Below are 25,052 nucleotides of genomic sequence, written 5' to 3'. Positions count from 1 at the left end.
CATATTTGGCTTGATACCATGTATTTCATGAATGGATTGACACCAGTAAAAGTTAAATATGATAAGCATGGGGTCCTGAAGAAAGAGTGAGCATTAAGTCTGTTTATACTTCATGAGCTAGCTAGAACAGAACTAACTCTTGCAAGACAATGAGTGGTTTAAAAAGATTCCAGGAAGGAAATGTATATTCAGGATGGTAGTAGAAAGAAGAACAGATGTTTCTGTTACTTACACAAGCTTCTCGTCAGCCACAACATGAGACTGATACCAAAGCTGCCCAAAATATATCAAAAATCTCAAGGAGTTTTTGATGAAATATTAATTTGTCATAATATGAGCAAGACACTGAAAAATTCTGTTTATTTCATGTAAGCTATCTTTCAAAATTTTCTCTTTTCCATGTCTATATATTTTTGTGCATAATATATTTTTAGAATACTACATTTATAAAGTTTGTTAGTATTTTTTAAGTAAGTATATTAGGGATATATAGTAAAAAAAATTTAATGATATCATTACAGATTTCAAAAGTTTGGAGTCCAGTGATTTAATCAAAGGAGCTCAGGATCAGATGTCGACAAAGTATGTTTTCATGTGTGTTTTACTCTTAAACGTGCTTTGACATTAGGCAAATTTTCATCATGATTAATGAGCATTTGTTGAGAATCTGCTATTGCTAGGTTAAAGACTGAGAGAAATGTAAAATATGGCTTTTGTGTTTGAAGGACATAGACTCTCAATAAGAAGAAAAAATAGGTACATAAATAACATTAGCAAAACCATAGAGAACTAAAAAAGGGAAGAAAGAAAGAAGAAAGGAAGATAAGAAGGGAGGTTAGGGAGGGGGAAAAAAGGTGCACAAAAAACCCAACATTTTGTCTTAGTGTTAGAGAGTGGTGCAATAATTCAGGATTCCTGAGTTAGGGCCATGGAAGAATTCTGTGGATTTTAGGCACTTAGGGAGGGTGGTACTATGAAAGGACTTTGAAGCAAAACTAAGACATGGTAGGGGGCAATGCCCTCCCAACACGGACAGAGACCTGGAGAGAGGGGCCGATGGTTCCAAGTTCTGGAAACAGTGCCCATGGACAACCACTTGAGTTGAAGTTGAAGGTTCAGATAGGGGAAGAGCAGCAAGACAGAGAGGATCTGGGTGGAAAGTCAAGGAGATTGGACTTCATCCTGTAGGTTTAGAAGTGACTACATTCCCTAGAAACATTTCGAGTTAGAGAGTTCACATAATTTAGGAGTATTAGCAACGTGCCACATGGGTAGCAATGGCTAATGGATAAACCAGTATGGAGACCATTGTAATACACTCGGATTTTGCAGTGTCCTCACATCATTCTTACAAGCTGAAAACTGTGGGTCCATATATGACATTTTCTCATTTCTTTGTTGGATGAATTTTATAATTGATAACAGGGCAGTTTTGATTTTTTTTTTCAGTAAGTATATTCTCAAAATTCTCTCAGGTTTTGAGATGTCCTCGTATTACCTTTATATAGGAAATTACTTTTTTTTCCCCTCTCTCAGAAATTTGTGGACATTATTGTCTTATAGCATTGAATTTAATTATAGAGAAGTCTGAGGACAATTTTTGTTGTTTTGGTTGTTCTGTGGGAGACTTGTTCCTTCAGTCAAGATAATTGAGTAATTCATTTTTTAAATCTGTATATAGTAAATTAGTTAGGGTTTGTCTTGAAGTTATATATTTGAACCATATCTCTGATGCATATAATCAAAACAAATTTGTTCCTTTATTTCAGGGATGTATTCTTATATAGGTATTCATATATAGTTGTGTCTTTTTTTTTCTTTTCTTAACAGTTTTCCTCTTTGATTTTTGGGGATCTCTATTGCAGGAATACAAATTTCCACATCCTAAAATATCTTACAATTATATTAAATTGTATTTGTCATTCCATTTTCATTAGATTTTTCTTAATAAATGTTAATACCTAAATTTTCTCTGCATTTATTATGAATTACGTTAAATCTTTCTGAATGTGATTAACTTTCTTGGTTTTATTTTCAGGCCATTATATTTTGTTCTTGCAGTATCTAATTCATTTAGAACTATAATGGTGATATTTTTCAATGTTTGTTTGTCTTTGTACCTTAGCTTTGAAATTTGCCTTTTTAATTAATTCTTATAATCTTTTTGCTTCTGAGCACTTGATTTATTGAATTCACATTGTTGTTAATTTTTTCATGAAAAACTGGTATAGAGTCTATATCAATACTTCGGTTTATATTACTAGGTTATTTGTTTCGCATGTTCTTTCTTCTTTTTTTGCTGTAATATGCATGCATAGTTGTCATAATTTACATTGCACGTAAATTATTCTTCTTTCATAATGACTGAACTCCTTTGTCCTCATTTCAATGAAATGAGCAGAACAGCTTCTTTGAGGGCTTTAAAAATGTGTTTATGTTTAGTCAAAATTGGTTTTAAATGGCATACGACTGATACGTGGGCAAAGTATTCCATCAATAATAAAAATCACCTTCTTAAATTTATGCTTAACATGGGCATATACATGTAGATCATCTATATGATTGAATATTCAAAATTATCTATTTATTATTATAGTAAATATTTTTATCTATTCCTTATCTGTCTCCCTAGGAGAATATAAGCTTCATATTTTAGGAGTTTCTATGATTCTGCTTCCTTTTGTTGTTAGCAGAATGAATAGTGTTCAGTCAGGCAAAATCAGGAAACAAGAGAACTTCACACGGAGGAAGGAGATATTTATAATGGCAAAGCACAAGAGAGAGTATGCCTTATTTAGGAGACTATATAGTTCAGCTAGGCAGAGAGCAAGTGAGAGAGAGAGAGAGAGAGATGCAGGAATTTATCTTTAAGGCTATGTGAAACCATGACATGTTTAAGGCATGAAAATTGCACGTTAAAGTTTGCCTTGGAAAAGTCCTGTCACAGGAAATCTGTAGAAGAGATTGGAAGAAGGCTTTGGGAGAGCCAAGGGGACGGGGACTGGTTGGGAGAGACTTCTGTGGTAATCTGGATTGGAAATAACGAACACAGGGCATGCCCGTGGAAACGAAGAGATGGGGGTAACTTGGAGAAGTATCAAGGATGTTGAGTGATTACTCATTGGATATGGAGGCCAGAAAGAAGGTGAAATTAAAGGCAACACTCAGGTTTCTGGCATGGTTGCTGGAGCCTTATAGACTGATAGACTCTTACCAGCCTATATTTTTAATGGTTGTTTATACGTGTAGTTTGTAAGCTCCTTGATAGGAATGCTGCTTGACACCCATTTTTACATCACAGTGCTTAATACGGAGTTCGGCCCCTGGGAAGAATTGATATATGTTAAACAACCTAAGTATAAGATCAAGAAAAACTTAAATATTTCTCTTGTAAGTAGTGCTAATGATATTTTATTTTCACCTTTCCCCCCACCACACAGACGGCTCTGAGGTAGACAAATGAAATAAAGGAAAGTTAAAAATAGCACAGTCAAACGTAACGTGGTATTCCAGTCACAGCCACCTGTGGACAGGGCAAGCTGCTAGGAGAGAGGAAGTACCCTTACCTTCGTATTTCTCAGACATCTTGTTTTTGGTGCATCGGTATTCCACTTTTGTTATCTTAATAAACAAAAAGCGTTTCTTTGTTTCATACCGGACACAGTCTTGGATTTCTTCCTCTGTTAAACCTAGGAAAGGGGAGTACAAACAGCATGTTCTGAGAATGCATGCCTGAGAAGTCAGAGAAGAAGGGCGTGAGGCTCTGGACACTGGGGAGCTACAAATACTCGGTATTGGCTCCCATCTTCTCCAGTTCCAGTAAACTGATGATTCCAGCTTTCATCTCCAGATTCAGTCCTTTACAAGCCCTGGGATGATCCTGAACAGAAGAGTCATTTATGAGTCCCTGATGTCTCTCCTGTCAGCACTGGCCCTAAGAGGCAAATATAAGGTGTCTGTGGCCTATCCCATGGGGCTCATGTTGGCCTCTACCTGTGACCTACACACAAGGAGCCCCCAAGCTTGCCTGTCCTACTGGCCACAGCCACTCGATAGCCCCACAGATGAAGAGATGAACACATGTTCCGTGGGGTGCCCCTATCAGGACTACTTTTTGGGCACAGCTAATTCTGTGAGGCCAGAGTCCCCCTCATTTATTCCCTGGTCATCATGTAGAATGGAAATCTTGTTGCTCGTCCCTCCTTCCCTGAACACTCATTCTCATACTCGTCTCCCTGACTTCCACCTGTCCCCCCCAAACCCTTTTGTTTTCTCTCAGAAATTCTGACTTGCTGACCTATGAACTCTTCTCAGTGTCCTCACTGACTCTTTTCTTCCTTATCCTCATTCAAGCCTATACTCCTTGTTTCTCTTCATGTCTTGGAGGGAGGGGGATACTGCTTCATTCCCAGCCCTGGAGAGCTGGGGTTGATCTCCTCCTAGCTTCCTGGTGCTGCCATAAGACAGAAGTCTTGTCAAAACCCTGGTGCTCCAAGGCTTAGGCCATTCGGTTCTAACATCTTTAGTCTTCATTGTTCTTGCCTTTTACCAAACTTTCGAGCATCATTTGTTGAAGAAATTGACCTCTGAGTCGCTCTTTCACACTCCCATCCTTGCCTGTATTCTCAATGACTTCAAAATCCATGCGACGTCAGGGATTAAGTGGGACACAGTGCAGGGAAACAGGTCTGGCTATTTGTAGGCTGAGTTGGTGCTGCCTATCCGGGGTCATCTGAAGAGAATCAACATTTCCTTTTTTTAACAGCTACCTAAAGCCTCTTGACCTGCTACCGGAAACAGTAAAGTTAGAATCCAGATTTTGGGTTTTGTTTTTAATGGAATTTATTTAAATCGAAGTACAGCTGACACAAGAATTCAGTTTTATCATTGGGTTTGGAAAGGGCGGGTGTGGGGTGGGAAGTTGGGTGAGCCCGGTGGTGGGTATTATGGAGGGCACTTATTGCATGGAGCCCTGGGTGTGGTGCATAAACAATGAATTCTGTTACACTGAAAAGAAATTTTAAAAATAAATAATTAATTAATTTTTAAAAAATTGTCTTGCAAAACACGAGCACAGAAGAGATAGGGCTGTTAGTATCAGCTCCTAAGAACCTTAAAGCAAAGGAGTTCATCAAATCCTGATATTTAGGATTATAGATTATAGTCAGCAGAGGAGTGTTTTTAGAGCTTGAGGTGTCGTTTGGGTGTGATGCTGAAACTTAATTCTAAAGACACAGATTACTGAGAAATGAGGCCAAGTAGAAGGGAATGCAGTCTGCCTACTTCACAGTATTTTCAATTGTTGGACACATTTGAAGAGATGCACTGTAAGTTGGCAGTGAAAAATTCTTAGTTTGAAGCCCTCATGTTTACCAGTTTACCATGAATCTTTAACTCTAACCAAAAAAAAAAAAAAAAAAGTCTGGTTTTCTTTTTTGGTGAGGCTGAATAAGTATGAGTCATTTTCTTCTGGTAGTGCTGTTCTAACAAGTAGGTCAGTCAAACGTTGAAGCCATGTTAGGAATATAATGTGTCTATAGTGCATAGTTCCCATCCTTTTTAAATTTTTTCATTAGGTTTTTATTATTTATAAATGAAAATTAAATTTTATGCATCCAATTCATTAACTATAACATAATTCATCGACTATCAACTTAGTTAATTTCATTTTCTGAGGGCTAAAGGAGAATCTTGGAAGATGTGAATGATGAATTCCTTGTATGAGCCATGGTGTTGGTCATGCAGTGGTGACAATGTCAAGGCTTTATCAGTGAATTTCTATATAAGCCTTTCTTCCCCTGTACTTCCCGTAGCTTGCAGCACTTGGCCTTTCAAACCAGAGTGTCCTTTTGATGTAGCACAGTGACAAGTATTTCAGAAATGTCCTCAGTTGCTCTGACGGGGCAGAGGTCAACAGTGTTAGTCAAAAATGTCATATGGATAAATGGTGAGGCCTGTAATTGTCCTCCAGTTTGGAGTAAGAAATGACTTCTCAACAAAAGATGTTTAAAATTATCATCTTGCACATTATGATAGTTTAATTGTTTAATGTTTTTACTGTATTTCTGAAATTCTGTTCACCGAGCACACTGAAGCAATGTCAGCTTTTATTCAAGGTTTTAAATTGACTGTGGGACGTTGAACAATAGAGGAATAAATGAAGGATGCAAATAAAAAGCAATTTAATTTTGTTTTCCTCTTCCTGAGGGAGAAAAGGTACTATGAAATATTCAGGTCATGTTTTTGAAATTAATGACAAGGGATACAATTCTTATTAAATAAAGCAAATAAAAGCTAAGCCTGTACTTTAGTTCCATGTTATAACTCAGCAAAGAGAGAGGAAATGGAAAAAAGTGAGAGGAGGCCAGAGTATATATTCAACTAGAGAGTGGGCAAAAACAGGTAAGCATACCCACTAGAGAAATCTCAGTTTATTGAGATTTTCTTTCATCTGGATGTGTTTCATCCTAACCACGATTTAAACTGCACCAGTATCATTATTGTGACTCAGAGAAATATATACATATTTTATATATATATATATATACTTATTGAATGTAAGAACATGTATTATATATAAGAATATTAAATATAGAAACTGAATAGACATATGTACACTCTAAAGTATATATGATATGTCTATATTTATATATAGCATTTGTGTATGTGAGTATGTAGGTGTATATGGTCATATATTTCCAGTTTCCTATCACATCTCAAACTCCTTCCTTTCCCTTATTATGTGCACCTGTTTCTACTTCCATTTAAGAGAAAGAGATGGAAGGTGAGAATGTTTCAGTAGGAAACATTCATCACTTCATTTTGGTCATGGGTCTTCAACTATTAAAATGCTGAATGCTTGATTAAAGATTCACATAGTTCTTTAACTGACCTGATCTCTAAGCCTTTAGAAGACTTGCTGTGAATGCATGATGAGTATAGCTGATCAAGTGAGAAATTATTCTCTGGGCTACAGCAGCAAGTGACCAAAATAATTTCATCCCAGGGGTGAGATGAAACCAGTCAAAAGCCAGAGGTTTTGCACAGCCATTTTTGCTTAGCATTAATGTGGTATTCCTATGGCAGAAGATACCAAATTCATCATACAAACATTGCTCCAGTGGAAAGAATAACAGAAATGGAACATAAGATTAGGCAATCTGAAAGCCCACCACAGCATAAATCTTTTGGATTTCAGTGACTCTGTCAGGTAAAACTTTTTTAGGTCCTCTTACTGAAAATCCTTCTCAAAAACATTTATCCCATTTTCTTTTTTGGAAGGTAGATAATGAGGGATAGCTAGTCACTTAAAGTTTGGAATAACTGAGGAGAGCCACATTAAACATTAGTATTTGCCATGATGAGATTTAAGAGAGGGACTGACACTAGAGTGACCTGAAGGTTGGCCTGATGTTGTTTTTTTTTGAATAAATTCCTGATTTCTTTTCTTTTCTTTCTTTCTTTCTTTTTTTTTAAAAGATCTATTTATTTATTTAAAAGAGAGAGAAACGAAAGAAAGTGGTAGGGGGGCAGGGAGGAGAGCAGAGGGAGAGAAAGAAAGAGAATCCTGAAGCAGCTTCCAGGCTGAGCATGGAGCCAGTCCCAGGGCTCGGTCGCAGGACACTGATACCATGACCTGAGCCCAAACCAAGAGTCGGCCACTCAACTGACTGGCACCACCCAGACACCCCCTGCTTTCTTTCATATATAAGTCACCTGATCAAGAATTCTTATTTATCTGGGGTAATTGGTCAGTTGAGTTCTGGTTACCATAAAGTCTCCCAACCATGTCCTTAAGACTCACATGATAGAATCATCACAAGGGCCCTATGTCATTTCACAAAGGAGTCTGAAAACAAATTGATCCAATGTGCTTAAGCTGTAATAATAATTACTATTGGCAATTTAAGGTAATAGTTAAGAAACCAAGATTTATTTATTAACCAATGCTTATTTATAAACCAAAGCTTACAGGGAAGCAGAAAAATATCCCTGATTATATCCCAAAATATAAAGTTGCAAACTTTCCTCAAAAAGAAAAAAGTGCTTCTCATCAGGCTTCAAGTTTTATCAACAGTAGGTGCATATCTAGCTCACATTAACTTAGTCCCTTGTCAAGTCTTTAATTGTTCTTTTATCTTACGCCCTTGGCTTTTACTTAAAAATCATTAAAAGAAAAGGAAAGCTAGTGAATTTCCTATAACTATTGTTCTATAAAATTACTATCTCCTCTAAAAATGTTATAAGTAAATTATCTTTTAGAGTTTAATTCCAGGACAAATTTCATTTTCCTTGAGAAAAATAGCATGCATCTCTCTTTTAGATTATTACTACTGTGTAGCTTATGATGTTCCCAGATGTCAGGAAATTCAGAAACAAACCCAATGTCCAGTCAAAGAGGAATGTATATTTATTTTTCCTTCTTTTTTGTTCCTAATTTTCTATTTTTATTTTATTTGCTTGAGTGTGTACTTTTGGTTGTTCTTCATACTATTTTGCAAATAAAGTGGAATCTAAAAGTTGACAAAGAAGAATTAAAATGACAGAGTAAGAGAAAAATGAATTGCAGGCAGTTGAATCAAGTTGAAAAAGAGAGAGGGCTGCAAAAATCCTACCTGAATTCTTGAGTTCCTCGAGGCTAAACTGGTAGAGAAGGTCATACACGCCGCCCAGGGAGCCAGAGGTGAAATAGTGAGTCCCAAAGTCATCAAATATTCGGCTATACAAAGCAAAGTTGTATTCCAGAGGCAGGTGGTTAAGTGCTTTCAAAAAGACATCAGAAAGCTGCAGATCTTTACTTTTCATTGTGAAGTTTAAAACTTTTATCACTTTATGGATCCTAGTAAAACTAGAATCCTAAATGGAAGAGAAGAGAAAAAGAAGGAAAAAAAAAAAGCCAAGATGATTAGATGATTAAAGGTAATGAAAGTTTGAAGTGTCAAGCTTTTAAATGTCGTCCATTTATCATCAGCTTCATCCCGACCATAGTCTGCTAACAGCTTTAACTCTCTGTGGTGTGCTATCACACACAAAATTAGAATTTTTGTTTTACTTCCCAGGATTTTTTCCTGAAACGTTCAAAGTGCGCAACAGATAAGATTATCTCAGTAATGTGAATTGTGTGGCAGAAGTCTACGTTTGGTAGGCGGATCTACCAAAAAGACATCTGTGATCAGAAAAATCAATCTTTCATTCTTGATTGTCAATCATGGTTGCGTCCCTACTGAGTATTTAGAAATTATTGCTAATGCGAAACATTGAAGAAGAATTGCATAAATTTTGAATTGGAAGTTATGCAATTGAGCTCAAGTCCCAAGTTTGTCCTTAACTGGGAAAAGGCATGTACATTCCCCAGGCCCCAGATGTCTGTGAAATGTCACCTGGGGCACAGATGAAGGATCTGTGACAGGTGACAATACTACACCCCTTTCAACTCTAACATGCTATGATTCAAAATTACTTAGGGTTAAAATTAAACATTATTTATATTCCCTCCTCTACCCATAAACTGGAATATTTGTTTGAGAGGTTTTTTTTTTTTAAAAAATAATTTCTTATTATGTCAGGTTAATTTATGATTTGGTGGTTGGTCTTATACCCAAATCTCATTCCATTAAATTGTCTTTCTACATATCCACTGAGTTTTCGGAGTATATCCACATATACTGTTGTAAAAAATATTATATATACTTTACATATCTCTCAATTTTAGCCAAGTGTAATGTTTGAGTAATAGCAGAAAGAGGAGTGTACTTTAACAAATGAACTTTATCATAGCTATAAACTATTAAATAGCTATTTTCCTGTGTGCTATAATTAAGGCATAAAATGGCTGCTAACACAAAAGAAAAGAAATAATCACAAAGATTGAAAAAGAGTCACCATTCACACTTTTCCCTCTCTCTTTCCATTCTCTCTACCCTATTCCTTTCCACCCTGGCCCCCTTCCTGCCTTTAACACATTTCTCTGAAACATTTATAAACCAATTCTCTGAAGCAAATCTTAAAGTTGAGACCGATATATATATCTATGTCTCTTATAGTATCTCCATTTTCCTGCTTATTATGGACTATATTTTTAAGCAGTTTTTTCTAATCCTGGATATATTTATTAGAGCCAGCTGGGAACTTACAAAAAAAAAAAAAAGGCAGAATCACATGCCCCACCTGATATTCTGAATCAGTAAGTTAAGAGAAGGGCCATGGGATGCTTTTACTTCCTAGTAATTCTGATTTTAACTTGTTTTAAGTATATAATTTGCAAGGGGGGGATGGGCTAAATGGGTCATAGGCATTAATGAGGGTGCATGTTGTGATGGGCACTGGGTGTTATACGTAAGTGATGACTCACTATATTCCACTCTTGAAATGAAGACTATACTACATGTTAACTAACTTAAATTTAAATAAAATCTTGAAAGAAAAAAAATATAATTTGCATTACTTGACCATAAAAAAGAATGAAATCTTGCCATTTGCAACGATATGGAAAGATGCTAAGCAAAATAAGTCAGTCAGAAAAAGACAAATACCAAATGATTTCACTCATATGTGAAATTTAAGAAACAAAACATATGAACAAAGGGGAAAGAAAGAGAGACAAATCAAAAACCATACTCTTAGAGAGTCTTGGTGGTTCAGTTGGTTGAGCATCTGACTTTGGCTCAGGTCATGATCTCAGGGTCCTGGGCCTGAGCCTAGCAGCCTGCTAACTACTCAGTGGGGAGTCTGCTTATCCCTCTCCCACTCCATTTCCCTCAGCTCCGCCCTCCCGACTCATGCTGTCTCTGTGTTTCTCTCTCAAAAAAAAAAAAAAAAAAAAAGTCTTAAAAAAACACAGACACTCTTAATTATAGAGAACAAACATGGTTGGGGTGGATGGGTGAAGTAGGTGATGGGGACTAAGGAGGGCACTTGTGATGAGCACTGGGTGATGTATGGAAGGGTTGAATCACTATATTGTACACCTGAAATGAATAGAACACTGTATGTTAACTAATTGGAATAAAATAAAAACTTAAAAGGAAAAAGAATATAATTTGGTAAATTTGAGGGACACTATGCTACCCATAGCCCATTCTAAAGTGCACTAACAATTTATGTTATAAAAGGAATCTACTCTATTCTCTCTTTTTTTCTTTTATATGTTCATATCACCAGAACTCTACTCTTTTCACAGTTTGTTTAAATTATGAATAGATGAATGAATGAATAAGCAGATAGCTTTAAGTGTAACGTAGTGATATGAAGAGTGGGCAAAAATCAGAAAAAAACTGATTTCAATACCCAACTCTGACAACTATTCTCTGTAAGATCATAGGAACACTTAGCTTCTTGGACTTTAGTGTAGTACATAATACATGGTAGATACCTGATAAATATCTCTTGGGTTAAAAATAAATGTATGGGCTTTAATTTACTCATCTGTAAAATGTTATTAAAATATTTATTCTGATTCCCTCTTAGTGTTCTTTTGAAGATAAATGAAGTGCCTAGGAAAATTATCTATAAAGTGTTATAAAATCTCTTATTTATGTAAGTGTATGAATGGGTGAATAAATAAAAATATGAGAGGCACTATGGTAAAGACAGGAGGAGCCATAAAATGGTGCCCTTCAGCCACTGGGCCCATCTGTTCCAGTGTTGGAAACTCTTTTCACCTCTCCCCTCAGGTTCTGTGATTCAGGGCTCAGTCTTCCTATTCATCTCTTTGGAAAAAAAATAGTACACAGTAGTGGTTGTAGTGAGGAACAGATACTATTTTAAAATACATTTGTAAATGTCTAAAAATGTCTAGTATAAATCTATCACCTAAATTGGAAAATGTGTCCAGGAGTTTTCATCTACAAATAATCAAAGAAAAAGCAACAGAAGAAGAAAGGTTAATGGATGAAAATGTTTCTTTACATATTGAAAGAGTTTCATTGTTTCCTGGCAAGATTAATGGAAGAAGCCTAATACTTACTTACAACCTAAATTCTAAACAACAACAATAAAAACTATAAATTTCCAGATAGAGAAAATAAAAGAAAGAAAATCAGCTCTGCATGTGATTTTTCTTATGCAACAATGAAAAGTAGAAGATAGTGGAATATCCAACAATTACCAAGAAAAGAAGACTATGATCCAATATTCCTATATTTGGCCAAGATATTCCTTTATTGGTCAGGAAAAATGTAAGCATATTAGATCTATAAGGACTTAGGGAGTAAGTAAGTAAGTATAGACACACACATACACATACAATATATAAAATATAACACAAATATAAAATATAGACTATGAACTTTATAAATGTTATTGAGGAATCTTTAAATAGAGAATATAAGACTCAGAATAAAATACAAACTAACATATGTAATATAAAAATGAACACAAAAAAATTCTAAGAAAGGGAACACAGAGGTTTTGAACTATCTCAGTAAAACTGAGGTTTAGTGGTGGGGACCAGACAGGTAAAGAAAATAGTGGGGGTGGAGTATAGAGAAGTAAAACATCTTTTTGGGAACTATAGATATTACTTCATGTGATAAAAGAAAAACACAGGTTTAATTATGCTTGTTAATTAAAGAAAGAGAACCATAAGCAGAATTTAAAAGTTTAGTAGCACTTCCAAAATGATCAAAAGGACAAGAAGTAGTAAACAGAAATGAGACAAAGATAGCAAAATTAAAGAAATAAGAAACAGCAACAAAATAAAATGAGTAAGAAAAATTAAAAAGGAAGAAATATAATCTAGTATTTCAGTGGGTATATTAAATCAAAGAAGATGAAATTTCCCTATCAAAGACCTGTCAGATTAAAAAAGCAAAGTTCTGTTACATATGGTTTATAAAAAATATACCTAAAACAGTAAGACAAAGAAAACACAAACATAAATACAGCCAAATATATGCATCATTATATATATCACCTCTATAATTTCTGAAATCAGATATAACAAGGTAAATCTATTTAAATTTGTGTTAGAAATCTTACTGATTTGATGCCCAAAGCTATCCCCTTCTCATTAGAAGGTTGCTGGAATTGGCATTAATTTTTCAAAAAAAATAAACAGATTGGGAACCATTTTGATTACCTTTCTGTGAGAGGCTTCTATGGCTTGTTTGAAGGCATAATTATGAGTGGTGCTTTGAGTTTTCTTTGAGGAATAAAAAATTGGTACATAAACACCTTCTAGGTGTTGCCCTGAAGATGAACCTTGTCGATCTTTGTTACTTGTAAGAGAAATTAAGTCCTTGTAGAAATCTGTTTCAAAATCATCTTCTTCAGTTTTTACCTGGAGAAAAAATCCATATGAAATAAGACATAACTTAGGAAATATTACAGCTACTTGTTAAGATCTAATGAAATGAACCTTCATTCCCTTACGCATTCAATGATTATTTGTTTAAGACCCATTTTGCTAGAAATAAAGGAAAAATTAGTTCCTGTCCTCAGGGAGTCAATAGTAGTTAGGGAGAAATACAATCACCCACACTTAATTCAATGTGGGAAGTGTTGTGCTGCTAATGGGATTGGCATAAATAACCCTAAAGCCCAAAGAGGCCCCTCCAAGGTAAATGTTCATCAAGCAAACTACTCCTAAACTGAGACTGAACAGGGTAATAAGCAACAAGGGTTATTTTTAGTCTGCTTGTGAATTTTGATGCTCTTTGCAATCTAATTGAAGGTATCTCCCAGAACACTGAGGCCTATTAAAGGGGAGGACAGATTCTGTCCTACCCTGTTCTACTTCCATTCCCACCCACTTAGTCTCCTCTAGATGTTGGGCATCAACGCTCTACTGGCTATGTCTGCGTGGCAGAGGCCAAATAATTGATTGGTTCTGCCTGGCAGCTGGTTCTCCACCTTCGCTGACTGAGTAGGGGAAGAAGAGAAAGACACTACTCCTGGAACTTGACTTGGACTAGGAGTGGCGCAGGAATTTTCCAAGGACAAGTTAAATCCCTGTTATGGTTATGCTGCTACAAAGAGACAGTGGATGAATTAAAAAAACAAAGTTGCAAAATAAATTGATTGAAGAGGATTTTATGTTAAATATGCTCTTCTGGTTTGTAGTGGGAAAGTTTCTGGTTTTAAAATATTCAGTATTAAGGGGTGCCTGGGTGGCTCAGTGGTTAAAGCCTTCAACTCAAGTCGTGATCCCAGGGTCCTGGGAGCCGGGCATCGGGCTCTCTGCTCAGCAGGGAACCTGCCTCCTCCTCTCTCTCTGCCTGCCTCTCTGTACTTGTGATCTCTGTCTGTCAAATAAATAAATAAAAATCTTTAAAAAAATATTCAGTATTAAAGTGCACTGTGAGGCAAACCGCATATTACAATCAAATAGCTTGTACAATTAATGAAGGAAAGACAAAATAACCCAGCTGCAAAAGAGTCTTGCTCAACAGTAAGACACAGTCAAAAGTTCAGTGCTACTTTAGATACTCCAATGCATGCTACTTAGCATTTAAAGGGCCCATAAATGAAGCTCTTTAGATAGCGATGAAGCAATACAATCATATTTAAATATAGCCGCTGACATTTCTTTACCATTTCTCTAAAAAACTCAGAATACAAATATTTTGTTTTAGGAATTAAGCTCTTACGCAAGAAAAGACGTGTCAATGTAAAGGGAAAAGTATATTAGTGTGGAAGGAGGGGGGCTCAGGTATCCTGGGCAAAAGCTCAGGGAAACTCTGCCCATGTATATTAACTTGCTGGAAGAACAGGTTTATGGGTGAGCAGGACTGAAAAATTAGGTTGAACTGGGAAACTGGGGCAGGGCTTGCATGCCCTGAGAAAGTATTTGGATTGACTTCTAAATGAAGGTTTTGCATACAACAGGTTCTTTAAAAATGTGAATTGAATGAATGAAATATTGAGAGTGTTACCATCACTTTTGTGTTTGACAAAGATCATGTTAACTATAGTCAATAAAGTGGAGGCCAGGGGAGTGGTTGCAAAAACTGTTGCAATAAGCCACGTGAGACAGGATAATGGCCAGGTCTAGGGCAGTGGTGGTTGGGTAGAGAGAAAACTGGGGCATTTGAAAGAAGAGTTGACTTCACAGAAGTTGTTGACCAAGGAGCTATGGGGAGGGAGGACAGAGAGAGCGTGAGAGAGAGATGATGGAAATGATGTTCCATGAAAGGGAATATAGAAAGTCAAGGCAACTTTTGAAAGTATGGATTTTCTCACGAAGAGATGTTACCCAAACTCTGGGGAAAGGTTTTAATCCTCATTTACCTATCATTACATACATCGATGAGCCCATCCATCCTCACTGTCTGTAGATCCAGTGGGCTGATGACATAGGACTCTATGTGCATCGACACTTTTACTTTTGAGTTTAAAGAAAGATGGGTTTGCAGAAAGGAGGAGAGGAGAGAGAAGCAGGACTGCGGGAATAGAGAGGACTGGGTAGCTCCTGGTTTGCTGTGCCTTGAGGGTTAGAGACAGGACCTGAAGTTGTGGATTTCACAAGGGATTTGGGGAGGACTTGAAGGTTTTCATAGCTTTGGGATGCAGCAAGGGGCCAAGCCTAATAGCAAATGCTTAGCATACAACCAGTAGTGAAGCAGCGCCACCTAGAAAAAGAGGGGAGTCTTCCTGAGTAAGTGGTACAACTCTGGGGGCTGGTGCAGGAATTATATGGTGATTGAGTTCTGCAGTTAGCAGCTGGGGGATCCCTAAGGGGCAGAATCTTCCAGTGGTCTTCTAATCTGACTTCCTATCTAATGTCTTCCCTTCCTTTCCTTTCAAGAGCCTCTCTCATCTGTACCAGCCAACCTGTTATTTCATCTATCTTAATGAACCCCAGTACTAGAGAAGACAGGAAGTCAGGTGTCTGCTGATTTTCTCCTCCTCTATGTTTTCATTAAGGCATAGCTTAGATTTGCACAGCTTCCTGCTAACAGCATGAACAAAGCAATATAGAGATCGGTGAAGAGTCAACCGGTCTCTTTTGACCTTGGATCTGGTTATTGACCTTCCTCAGTAGTTGAATATTACCTAAAATTCAATGACATATAGTTAGACATCAACTCAGATAGCTTCTTAAGTAAGGTTCAACAGTGTTTAATCTACACTGATAATGAAAGAAGTCTCTTATTCTGAATGAGGAATTTTTGGCTGTATTTCCTGATGTAACTAGCCATCCAGACTTGGGTTACCAAGTTATGTGGGCAGATCCAGTGGTCTGCTGGTAACTGTTTAAAAACCAACTCTCTGGGAGGGGCAAAACCTGTGACTTACTACAGCACTTGCCCTTGGTTATGGTGTATATATTCCTACCATACCTGATTCAAACTACCTGTGTGGGGTCTCTTAATTCAAACCTGGAAAGAGATGTACGATAGCAAATTATTATATAGCATTTTCATTACATTGATACAATAGATGTACGTAACCTCAAGAGCGTAGATGGGAATATGTAGCAAAATAATAGAGAGTTGATAAATTTTGAATAATTACCTAGGTTTTTAATATTTTTATGTGATTGTAATATTATGTACTTAATATTTAGTAGTGGCTATGTTTATAAACTGGCTTGCAAAGCTCCCCAGAATTTAACAATTCACTCTTGTAAACTGGAAGAGCTCACTCTAACACACCCTTGGCGAACCTCCCAGGTGATACCTTTTATAAATGACAGTTTATGAAGGGTACACAACCCTGGCACATATTACACGGTTGTTAATGTCTTTCTTGCTATTACTGTCAAGGTCTCACCTAGCTCAAGCAGCGCTGCACTAGGAGCCAGGAGTTCTCATTTGCATGTGCCATTTACTTGTTGCATAACTCCAAGAAAGTTGTTAGCGGCTTCAGATCTTGGATCTTCTATGGATACAATGGACATAAACAATCTTCTATTTTTCTGGGAAGATTGTTATGGGAATTGAGTAAAACAATGTAAGCAAATACTTCCGGCAAGTACTTTCAAAACTAAGTATTGTTTAGATATGTTTAGATAACAAATTTGTCCAAATTTGCCCTCATTCCATGAGCTGAGTTTAACATGTTACTCGTAAAACTGCGTGAAATAGATGCCTGCTGAGAATATAGGAAGTATTTGCTGGGGGAGGATTGTTGTAGTTTAAAAGTAAGCATATGGATTGGTTGTTTAGTGCTAGAAGACATCCTCCAGCATAACAGTATTATATGTAAATATTTGGGTGTTAGCTCTGTCTTTAAAGCTTATTTCAGGGCCTCCTGGGTGGCTCAGTGGGTTAAAGCCGCTGCCTTCGGCTCAGGTCATGATCCCAGGGTCCTGGGATCAAGCATCGCATCTGGCTCTCTGCTCAGCAGGGAGCCTGCTTCCCTTCCTCTTTCTCTCTGCCTACTTGTGATCTCTGTCTGTCAAATAAATAAATAAAATCTTTTTTTTTTTTTAAAAAAAAAGCTTATTTCAAAGCCTCAAGAATAATGTTGTAATTGACAGAATTTCTTTGGAACAATGTCTCTTCTGAGTTCCTATTTAGCATACCACCTCTGTTGGTGGTGGTGGTGGACCCTCTGGAATTAGTATCTGGATCTGTGGGGAGATAATGGGCAGTTTCTTTACTTGGTCAGAGGTCAATTGTTACCCTTGTCACTTCTATCTCCAGGCAGAGATCTCTCTCAGAAGGTGTTGGAATTTGGCATTTGGGCCCCAAAAGGGCCTTCCCTAGGTCCATTAATACATCTCAGGTGGCTTTAAATTAAGCTGATTGAATTGGAAAACTGCTTGTATTTATATATGTGAAAGGTTTTCTAAAGGAAGGATTAAATGACTTTTGCTGAGCTTATACTATCCATAAAGCAGTCTCAGAAATCAATGGACCCGCTGAAATTCTCTCTAGTGTGTCAAATTTGTATGCCTGGATATTACTATTAAAATCCTGTCTTTCCTGTATCTCTTATCATAAATTAAAAGAAATGGATTGTTGACTTTAGTTCAGGAATTTTGGAGAACTTGTGTGTAAGGCACTGGGGTTGGTTCTGGGAGTCTGTAGTATCTCTCTCATCACACTTAGGAAAACAAACAGAAAACCAAATCAACTAACAAAATAGGAAGAAAGGTAAGAAGGACTACCCCGTGACACTTAGCTTCATCTTGATTTTTTTAAGAAGCCAGGCACTCTTTTATATAACCACAACACTTTTGAGGTTACCTGAGAGAACTAGCTATGGTACGAGGAAATTTGGAATCAAGCAAACTGTTTATTTATCGGTGTGGGAGAAGGTAGAGTTAAATGTTCACTGGACTCTGGAGTTTGGGAAACCTGACCTTAAATCACTAACCCCTGACTTATGAGATGCTTGACTATGGGCAAACTGGGTTACATTCGTTTTTTATCTAGAAAGCGATGACAGTAACACTGACCTCACTGGGTTGTGGAAGGATAAAACACCAACCCATAATACATGGTTTAAAATGTTCATTACCCTTGTATTCTGTTCCTCCCTTCATCACTAATTCTTCATTGGAAGTTTAGCTTTTAATCACCATCAGCATTGGAGGGCCGCCATGATAGGCTGTCATACCTCAAAGTTGACATTTTCCAAATTGGCTGGAACACGGTATGGATTACTTGCTTTACTGCTTTTGGCAGTTTTACATATTCCTCCAGTGAAAGAGTTATCAAGGACCTCTCCTCTGGGCTCTCCTGCTAGGAAATGATACCTGCAAACAAAGTAATTTTCAATAATTCAATAGATGTGGAGCAATTTTTAAAATTTACCAGACTTCTATGAAAGAAATTCCTTTCTTAGACATTTTTGACTCTTGAAGAATAACTTGAAAAAAAGCTCATTTTTTTCCTAGCTTATGGTAAAGCAGCCAGATAGGTGTGGAAGCCAAAACTTTGCCCCTCTGGCTCTGTTAGATTCTCCATATTCCACTCACTTAAGTATTCTGGGCTTTCAGCATGAACTAAAATTTAGGTTTATTTTTATTTCATGACTTACCACATCAGTGCAAACTTTGGAAGCAGATTATGAAAGAAATTATTACATAATTAATGCCATTCTGAATTTACTTCCTTCAGTATGATACATAAAGGAATTCTTATAGACAGCCAATAATTAAATAGTAACAGCAGTATTTTTTTTTAAAGATATTTATTTATTTATTTATTTATTTGACAGACAGATCACAAGTAGGTAGAGAGGCAGGCAGAGAGAGAGAGTCCTGCATCTCTACTCAGCAGGGAGTAGAGAGCCGGATGCAGGACTCAACCCCAGGACCCTGAGATCATGACCTGAGCGGAAGGCAGAGGCTTTAACCCACTGAATCACCCAGGCGCCTGTAACAGCAGTATTTTAATAAAATTATAATATTATCGTTCTTTCTAATAACTAAAAATATTTAAATTTATTTAACAAATGCTTACAAATATTCATAATATGTATATTTTATTCATAATTTACTATTTGAATATGTATATACATTATATATAATATCCATACATATTTACTATCTGTATAAAGTAAATATATACATATATTTATACATATACATATATCAAGCTCTGGTTGATCTATATTTAATGTTACTATTATATATATTTAATATTTATGATAACCATGTGATGTAGATAAGGATACAATTATTTCACCTATTTTACAAATGAGGAAATTGAAAGTCATTAGCTTAGCACAAGTCAGATATTTAAAAAATTATGGAAATTAAAAAAACCTAAATCTCCTAAAACCCTTGTAACTTCCTAAGTAATAGGAGAACTAAGAACATCTTCTGTTCTAATATTTGGTCTTTGACCCTAATTTCTGACACAGAACTCCTAAATCCCTTGAAATTTCTTGGGTGTCTTTTGTTCAAATGAGGCAACTCTTGGTAGGCTTCTCTATGGGGACCTGTCACCAGAAAGACCAACCCATGTTAAAAGCTTGAAATATTCAGCCTTATCTTCCATCTCCAGAGAGGGGAGAGGGACTGGAAATGGAGTCAATGATCAATCATGCCTACATGATTGATAAAAAAATCCTACAAGTATGGGGTTCAGTTTGCTTTTCGGTTGGTAAACACACGGAAGTGCTGGGAGAATGGTGTGCCTTGCCTTACTTATGTCTACCAACTGGAGTTTCATCTGTATTCTTTTTTACATCTTTTTATAATAAACTGGTAGCCAGTATTTTTAAAAAGAAAGAAACAGCAAAATGGAGTCACTTGGGTTAAGATTCTTGTCAGCAAACAAATCCTTAATGCCTCACCTAAATGCAGTTCTTGATTGCCTCTCCCAAGAAAAGTGATCTTTAACCAGCCATAGGGAATTATCTGGTCAGCACTAGTGAGGTAATTGGCCTGATCAACACTTGCCTTCCCTCAAAGGAAGGTGACCTTGCTTGAAATAATCCTGGGTGGCTCAGTGGGTTGGGCCGCTGCCTTCGGCTCAGGTCATGATCTCAGGGTCCTGGGATCGAGTCCCGCATCGGGCTCTCTGCTCAGCGGGGAGCCTGCTTCCTCCTCTCTCTCTGCCTACTTGTGATCTCTCTCTGTCAAATAAATAAATAAAATCTTAAAAAAAAAAAAAAAAAAAAAAAAAGAAATAATCCACTCTTTTCAGAAACTTCCTTGCTCTGCATCCTTCTGCCCATAAAAGTCTTCTATTTTGTATAGCTCCTTGGAGCTCATTTCTGTCTGCTAGATGGGATGCTGCCTGATTCACGAATCATTGAATAAAGCCAATTAGATCTTAACTTATTCAGTTGAATTTTGTTTTTTAGCAATGCAAATGAATTGTTTTACCTCATGAGTTCTGTGAGACATTCTAGCAAATAAAACAAAGAGGAGGGGGTCCTGAAAACCTCCTAGGTGTCAGAATCACTGGTGACATTTGGTCTTGTGATTAGCATCAGAGGAGTCTGGTCTTGTGGGACTGAGCCCTTAACCTGTGTCATTAATTGAGTTAAACTGCAGGACACCCAGTTGGTGTCACAGAGATTGACTTGGGGGAAAACACCTACACGTCTGGTGTCAGAGCATTGTGAGAAGGGTGATTTTGTGAGAGGAAAAGAGGTACATAGGCGGAGAACTGGTATGTGAATTGTACCTCAATAAAGCTGTTAAAAAAAAAAAAAGACCTGATTCCTGTGGGTTTTGTAAGATGCACCTCATACTCAAATAGCTACAAACACAATTTGAGGTTCATTCTCATCCCTATTTGAATTCGTATCAATGGGTATTTGAGGGAGAAAGCATTAGGAGTTGGTCTGGGAAAAATGTTCCAAACTACTTATGGGAGCGTGACAAACACGGGTGTTTTCAGACTCATTCATTTTTGTTTTCTGAGTTGAGAGGGATCGATGACATTACAAAAAACTGTTGACCTTATACGTGTTCTACAATGTACTTATGACCTTATACGTGTTCTACAATGTACTTTGTGTTCTACAAAGTACTTATGTACTTGTTCGACTTCTTGTCGAACAAGAAGGAGCTTGAGAAAAATGGCTCCCAGGTCATAAGGAATTTATGAAGGTAGCAGAGAGCCCAAAGATAGTTTTCTGGAGGGGGCTTTGTCAGGGCATGCCTGAGGAGTCTGTCAGGAATTAAGTCAACAGTGTTGCCATTTTCAACTTTATTCTTTCTTCTCTCCTCTGTGGTATTTAAGTTGAGTTTAAATATTTTGGTCTTTCAAATATATCACGGTCTTTCATATTTTAAGTTTTTAAAGTGTTTTTTAAATCTAATTTGGCCTTATACATCATATTTTATGACTTTTAAGATTTCATTTACAATTACACACACACATACACACGTATAAATCTGCATGTGTGTGCCTCTATGTATATGTGTGTATATGCATTTGTACCTTGTTGAGCCTGAGAAAAAACAAATGGCACCCTGTTATTGCCTGATTCTTGCTTTAGGTTTAAGACCTGGTGACTGGCGCTGGCAATCTAAGAGCGTTGGTATGTCTTGTTAAATTCTTTCTTGGAGAAATGCTACTTGAAAAGAGGGACAGCTACCCAGGAGGCTACAGTTTTTGGGTAGAAATGTGCTAGAGAGGGGGTCAGAGATTCTAAGGCTAGCAGATTAGAAAGAATTCCAGTAAGCAGCTCTTAAAATTCTCAGTCCCTGGAGAGGCAGGGAGAGGACTGGCTGTCCCTGAGCCAGCAGGTTTTGCTCATTTCTGAGAAACCTCGGGATAACAACTCTGGCTGGCAGAGGGCCACATGGTCCTTCTGCCAAAGTACACATAGCATGTGGTCCTCCCCATCTGTAACTCTAGAAGCTTGATCTGTTGAGCAAGGGGTGAGTTTGTAAGGTCACCCCTCATCAATCAGAACATTAGGAAATGTGATTATCAGTGGGAATTTTGGGCTGAGGTTTTCTTCCAGGGAAACCATTTCTGTCCATTGATAAGAAGATGCTTTTGGAACATTCTCATTGAAATCAACTCTAATTAGGAATTCTTAGGACAGAACTTCAAATCCGTTTGTAGTTATCCAACATACAGTTGAGGAAACTGTGCATTTCTGATTGATGATTACTGGCCCATTCAAGACCAAGTCCCAGGAATCCAGCCTGCACCAGTTGGCCTGATTCACTGCAGAGCTGTCAGAAGGGTAGATGGGAATGGAAACAAACGATGTTTATGAACTGCGCCTAACATTGCCTGATACAGACTAAGGGTGAAAATGCCGAGTTCTTTTATTTCCCAAGAGTGAGGATCCTGGCCACATGCTACCTGAGCAGGGCAGCCACGTGTGGGAGAAAGGGCTGGTGGGAGTCATAAGAGGTTACTGAGTAAAGCGGACAAACATGGCTCTCATTCCTTCACAGCTGCTTCCAGCTCATTCCTCCTGAGATACCTTTACTCCCGCCAATGACGAAGAGACATCACTTACCCAGCACCCATCAGCTGTACGCTGGGGATGGGAAGATGCTGCTTCTTCCCCGGGCACACTGCTTTGATTCTTCCACAGTCCCTTTCATCTGAATTGTCCCCACAGTCATTTTCTCCGTTGCATTCTAACTTACTGGCAATGCAGCGGCCTGGTCAAGGAAAGTAAACGACGTTAACGACACACTTGATTATTTGAGAAGGTATTTATTGATTTGAAACAAGTTAGTGCTTTAAATGTCAAGGGAGAGTGGTGAGGGAAAGTTCTCACTTTGGAAATGGATGCCAAACTGATATTTTCCCCTTATTTTTGTAGGATAACAAGAGTCATTGTAGAATTATTTAGTCACCATTGGGCTGCTTATCTTAAATAAGAGAGGTACTTTTAGAATCCCATTCCCATTACAGTGAGCTTGCTGCATAAATCATATTCTGTAGGAGAAAATCAACAGTAGGTTCAGACTTTTGTTTTGATTCAGTACAACAAAATCAAGGTCACCATTTTTTAAAAAATTATTTTTATTAGAATATAATAAATTATTTGCCCCAGGGGTACAGGTCTGTGAATCATCAGGCTTACACATTTCACAGCACTCACCATAGTACATGTCACTGTTTTTATTTAGAAAAAAAAGCCTATAATTTAATATATATATATATATATATATATATACGCACACACATACACATGTACAATGATACTATCACTATATCTCTAAAAATTTCTGTTGAGTAAAAGAATTCAGACACATAGAGTTATGCTATATGATTTTTTTAAATCTTGTGTTCTAGGATATAAAATTTATTTTATGTAATTGTTTTTTGAACAAAAAAAGAAACAATTTTTTTAAACTACTAGGTACTACAGTGTTAGGTACCAGGTTAGGTGAGTGAATTTACAAAATAACACCAAGTCCATTTACTTGGATAATTCTCTTCCTTTTTAAATTTGCTGAATTTCATAAAGATCCTTAGGATCAATGGATATTGATAAATTGCAGAAATTGAAATGACTTATGTACAATGACAGCCCCTCTCCTGTCTCTCAGCATCTTGTTATAATCAGAGATGCTGGCATCTATACAATTATGTACAGGTCTCCCTGACAAGGAGACTGAATTAAATGTTTTACTCAAGATTATTGGGTTAAGTACTCTAAGTTGTGATTAACACCTCACTGCAGCTATGCATTACTAACTAACTGAAATGCTTGGAGAAATTGGGTATTCTGTTGAATTAAATTTTTTTTATTAATAGAAATGCATAACTATTTTGACTAACTGAAATGCTGGGAGAAATTGGGTATTCTGTTGAATTAAATTTTTTTATTACTAGAAAATTTCCCAGAAAGCAGTTAGTTTCAAACCTTTTGGTAAATAGGGGGTCCTGGGTGGCTCAGTCATTGAGCGTCTGCCTTTGGTTCAGATCATGATCCCAGGGTCCTGGGATAGAGCCCTGCATTGGGTTCTCCCCTTGGTGGGGAGCCTGCTTCTCCCTCTCCCTCTGCCTGCTGTTCCCCCTACTTGTGCTCTCTCTCTTTGTGTCAAGTAAATAAATAAAAAAAATCTTTAAAAAAAATCTTTTGGTAAATAATCTTCATTAAGAAGGTAGAGAAAAATGAAAGTAACTAAGGTTCCTTCTTTAATTATTCAAAATTTTGTATTGTATCTAGACCATAATTATAAAGAATTATAGTTATATGAGCACCATGGTCAAACAAGACTGAATATATTGAGGGAATTCGATGTCTGTGAGTCCAAAGATATAACCTGAAAGATGGTATGTTTTTAAAATAGCTCATCTCTCTAGTGTTTGTTTGCTTGCTTTTTTAAGGGCAGAAAAGAATGTGTAATTTAGTTTGAAATATAGATGCTTTTTCCAAAGGAAGTAAAACAACGAATATCACATTTTAAAAAATTTTGATACCCTTACTTATAAATTTGAGCAACTCTAAGTTTTGATACTGTTGCACTTTAATAAAAAGAAAATCCCATTTTATCAAACAGAGGTAGGGTCATACGTGCAAAGTATAGTTCTCATTAGCCTAGCTTTGTGAGCAATGTACCAGGTATGTTTGAATATAAGAATTTCAATGGATTTAGTACTTTTGGAGATATGGAAGAGGACCTATTAGCAAGGGTAGAGATGAAGGCAAGAGGACATCTTCTGAGGGATGTTTAGGAATGGGTGGCAAGAGTGATATTGGTCTGATAGGACACATCT

The 25,052-nt window shown here is 36.9% G+C and overlaps 1 protein-coding gene across 1 annotated transcript in view; it reads right to left on the bottom strand.

Annotated features, from left to right (window-relative positions):
• The window catches only part of C6 (complement C6), a 55,298-nt gene that overhangs the window by 23,813 nt on the left and 6,433 nt on the right, over positions 1-25,052 (bottom strand). Inside the window, exons 4-8 of the mRNA XM_044241416.1 lie at positions 22,834-22,981; positions 18,508-18,646; positions 13,079-13,279; positions 8,616-8,856; positions 3,567-3,689 (exon numbers count right to left, since the gene is read on the bottom strand). Of these exons, the coding sequence (XP_044097351.1) occupies positions 3,567-3,689; positions 8,616-8,856; positions 13,079-13,279; positions 18,508-18,646; positions 22,834-22,981 (852 nt within the window). The remainder of the gene's footprint in view (positions 1-3,566; positions 3,690-8,615; positions 8,857-13,078; positions 13,280-18,507; positions 18,647-22,833; positions 22,982-25,052) is intronic.

This window comes from Neovison vison, chromosome 1, assembly GCF_020171115.1.
Source record: "Neovison vison isolate M4711 chromosome 1, ASM_NN_V1, whole genome shotgun sequence".
NCBI classification, from domain to species: Eukaryota; Metazoa; Chordata; class Mammalia; order Carnivora; family Mustelidae; genus Neogale; species Neogale vison.
Note: the sequence above shows the minus strand (reverse complement) of the source record. Positions and strands in the feature narration are given on the sequence as shown.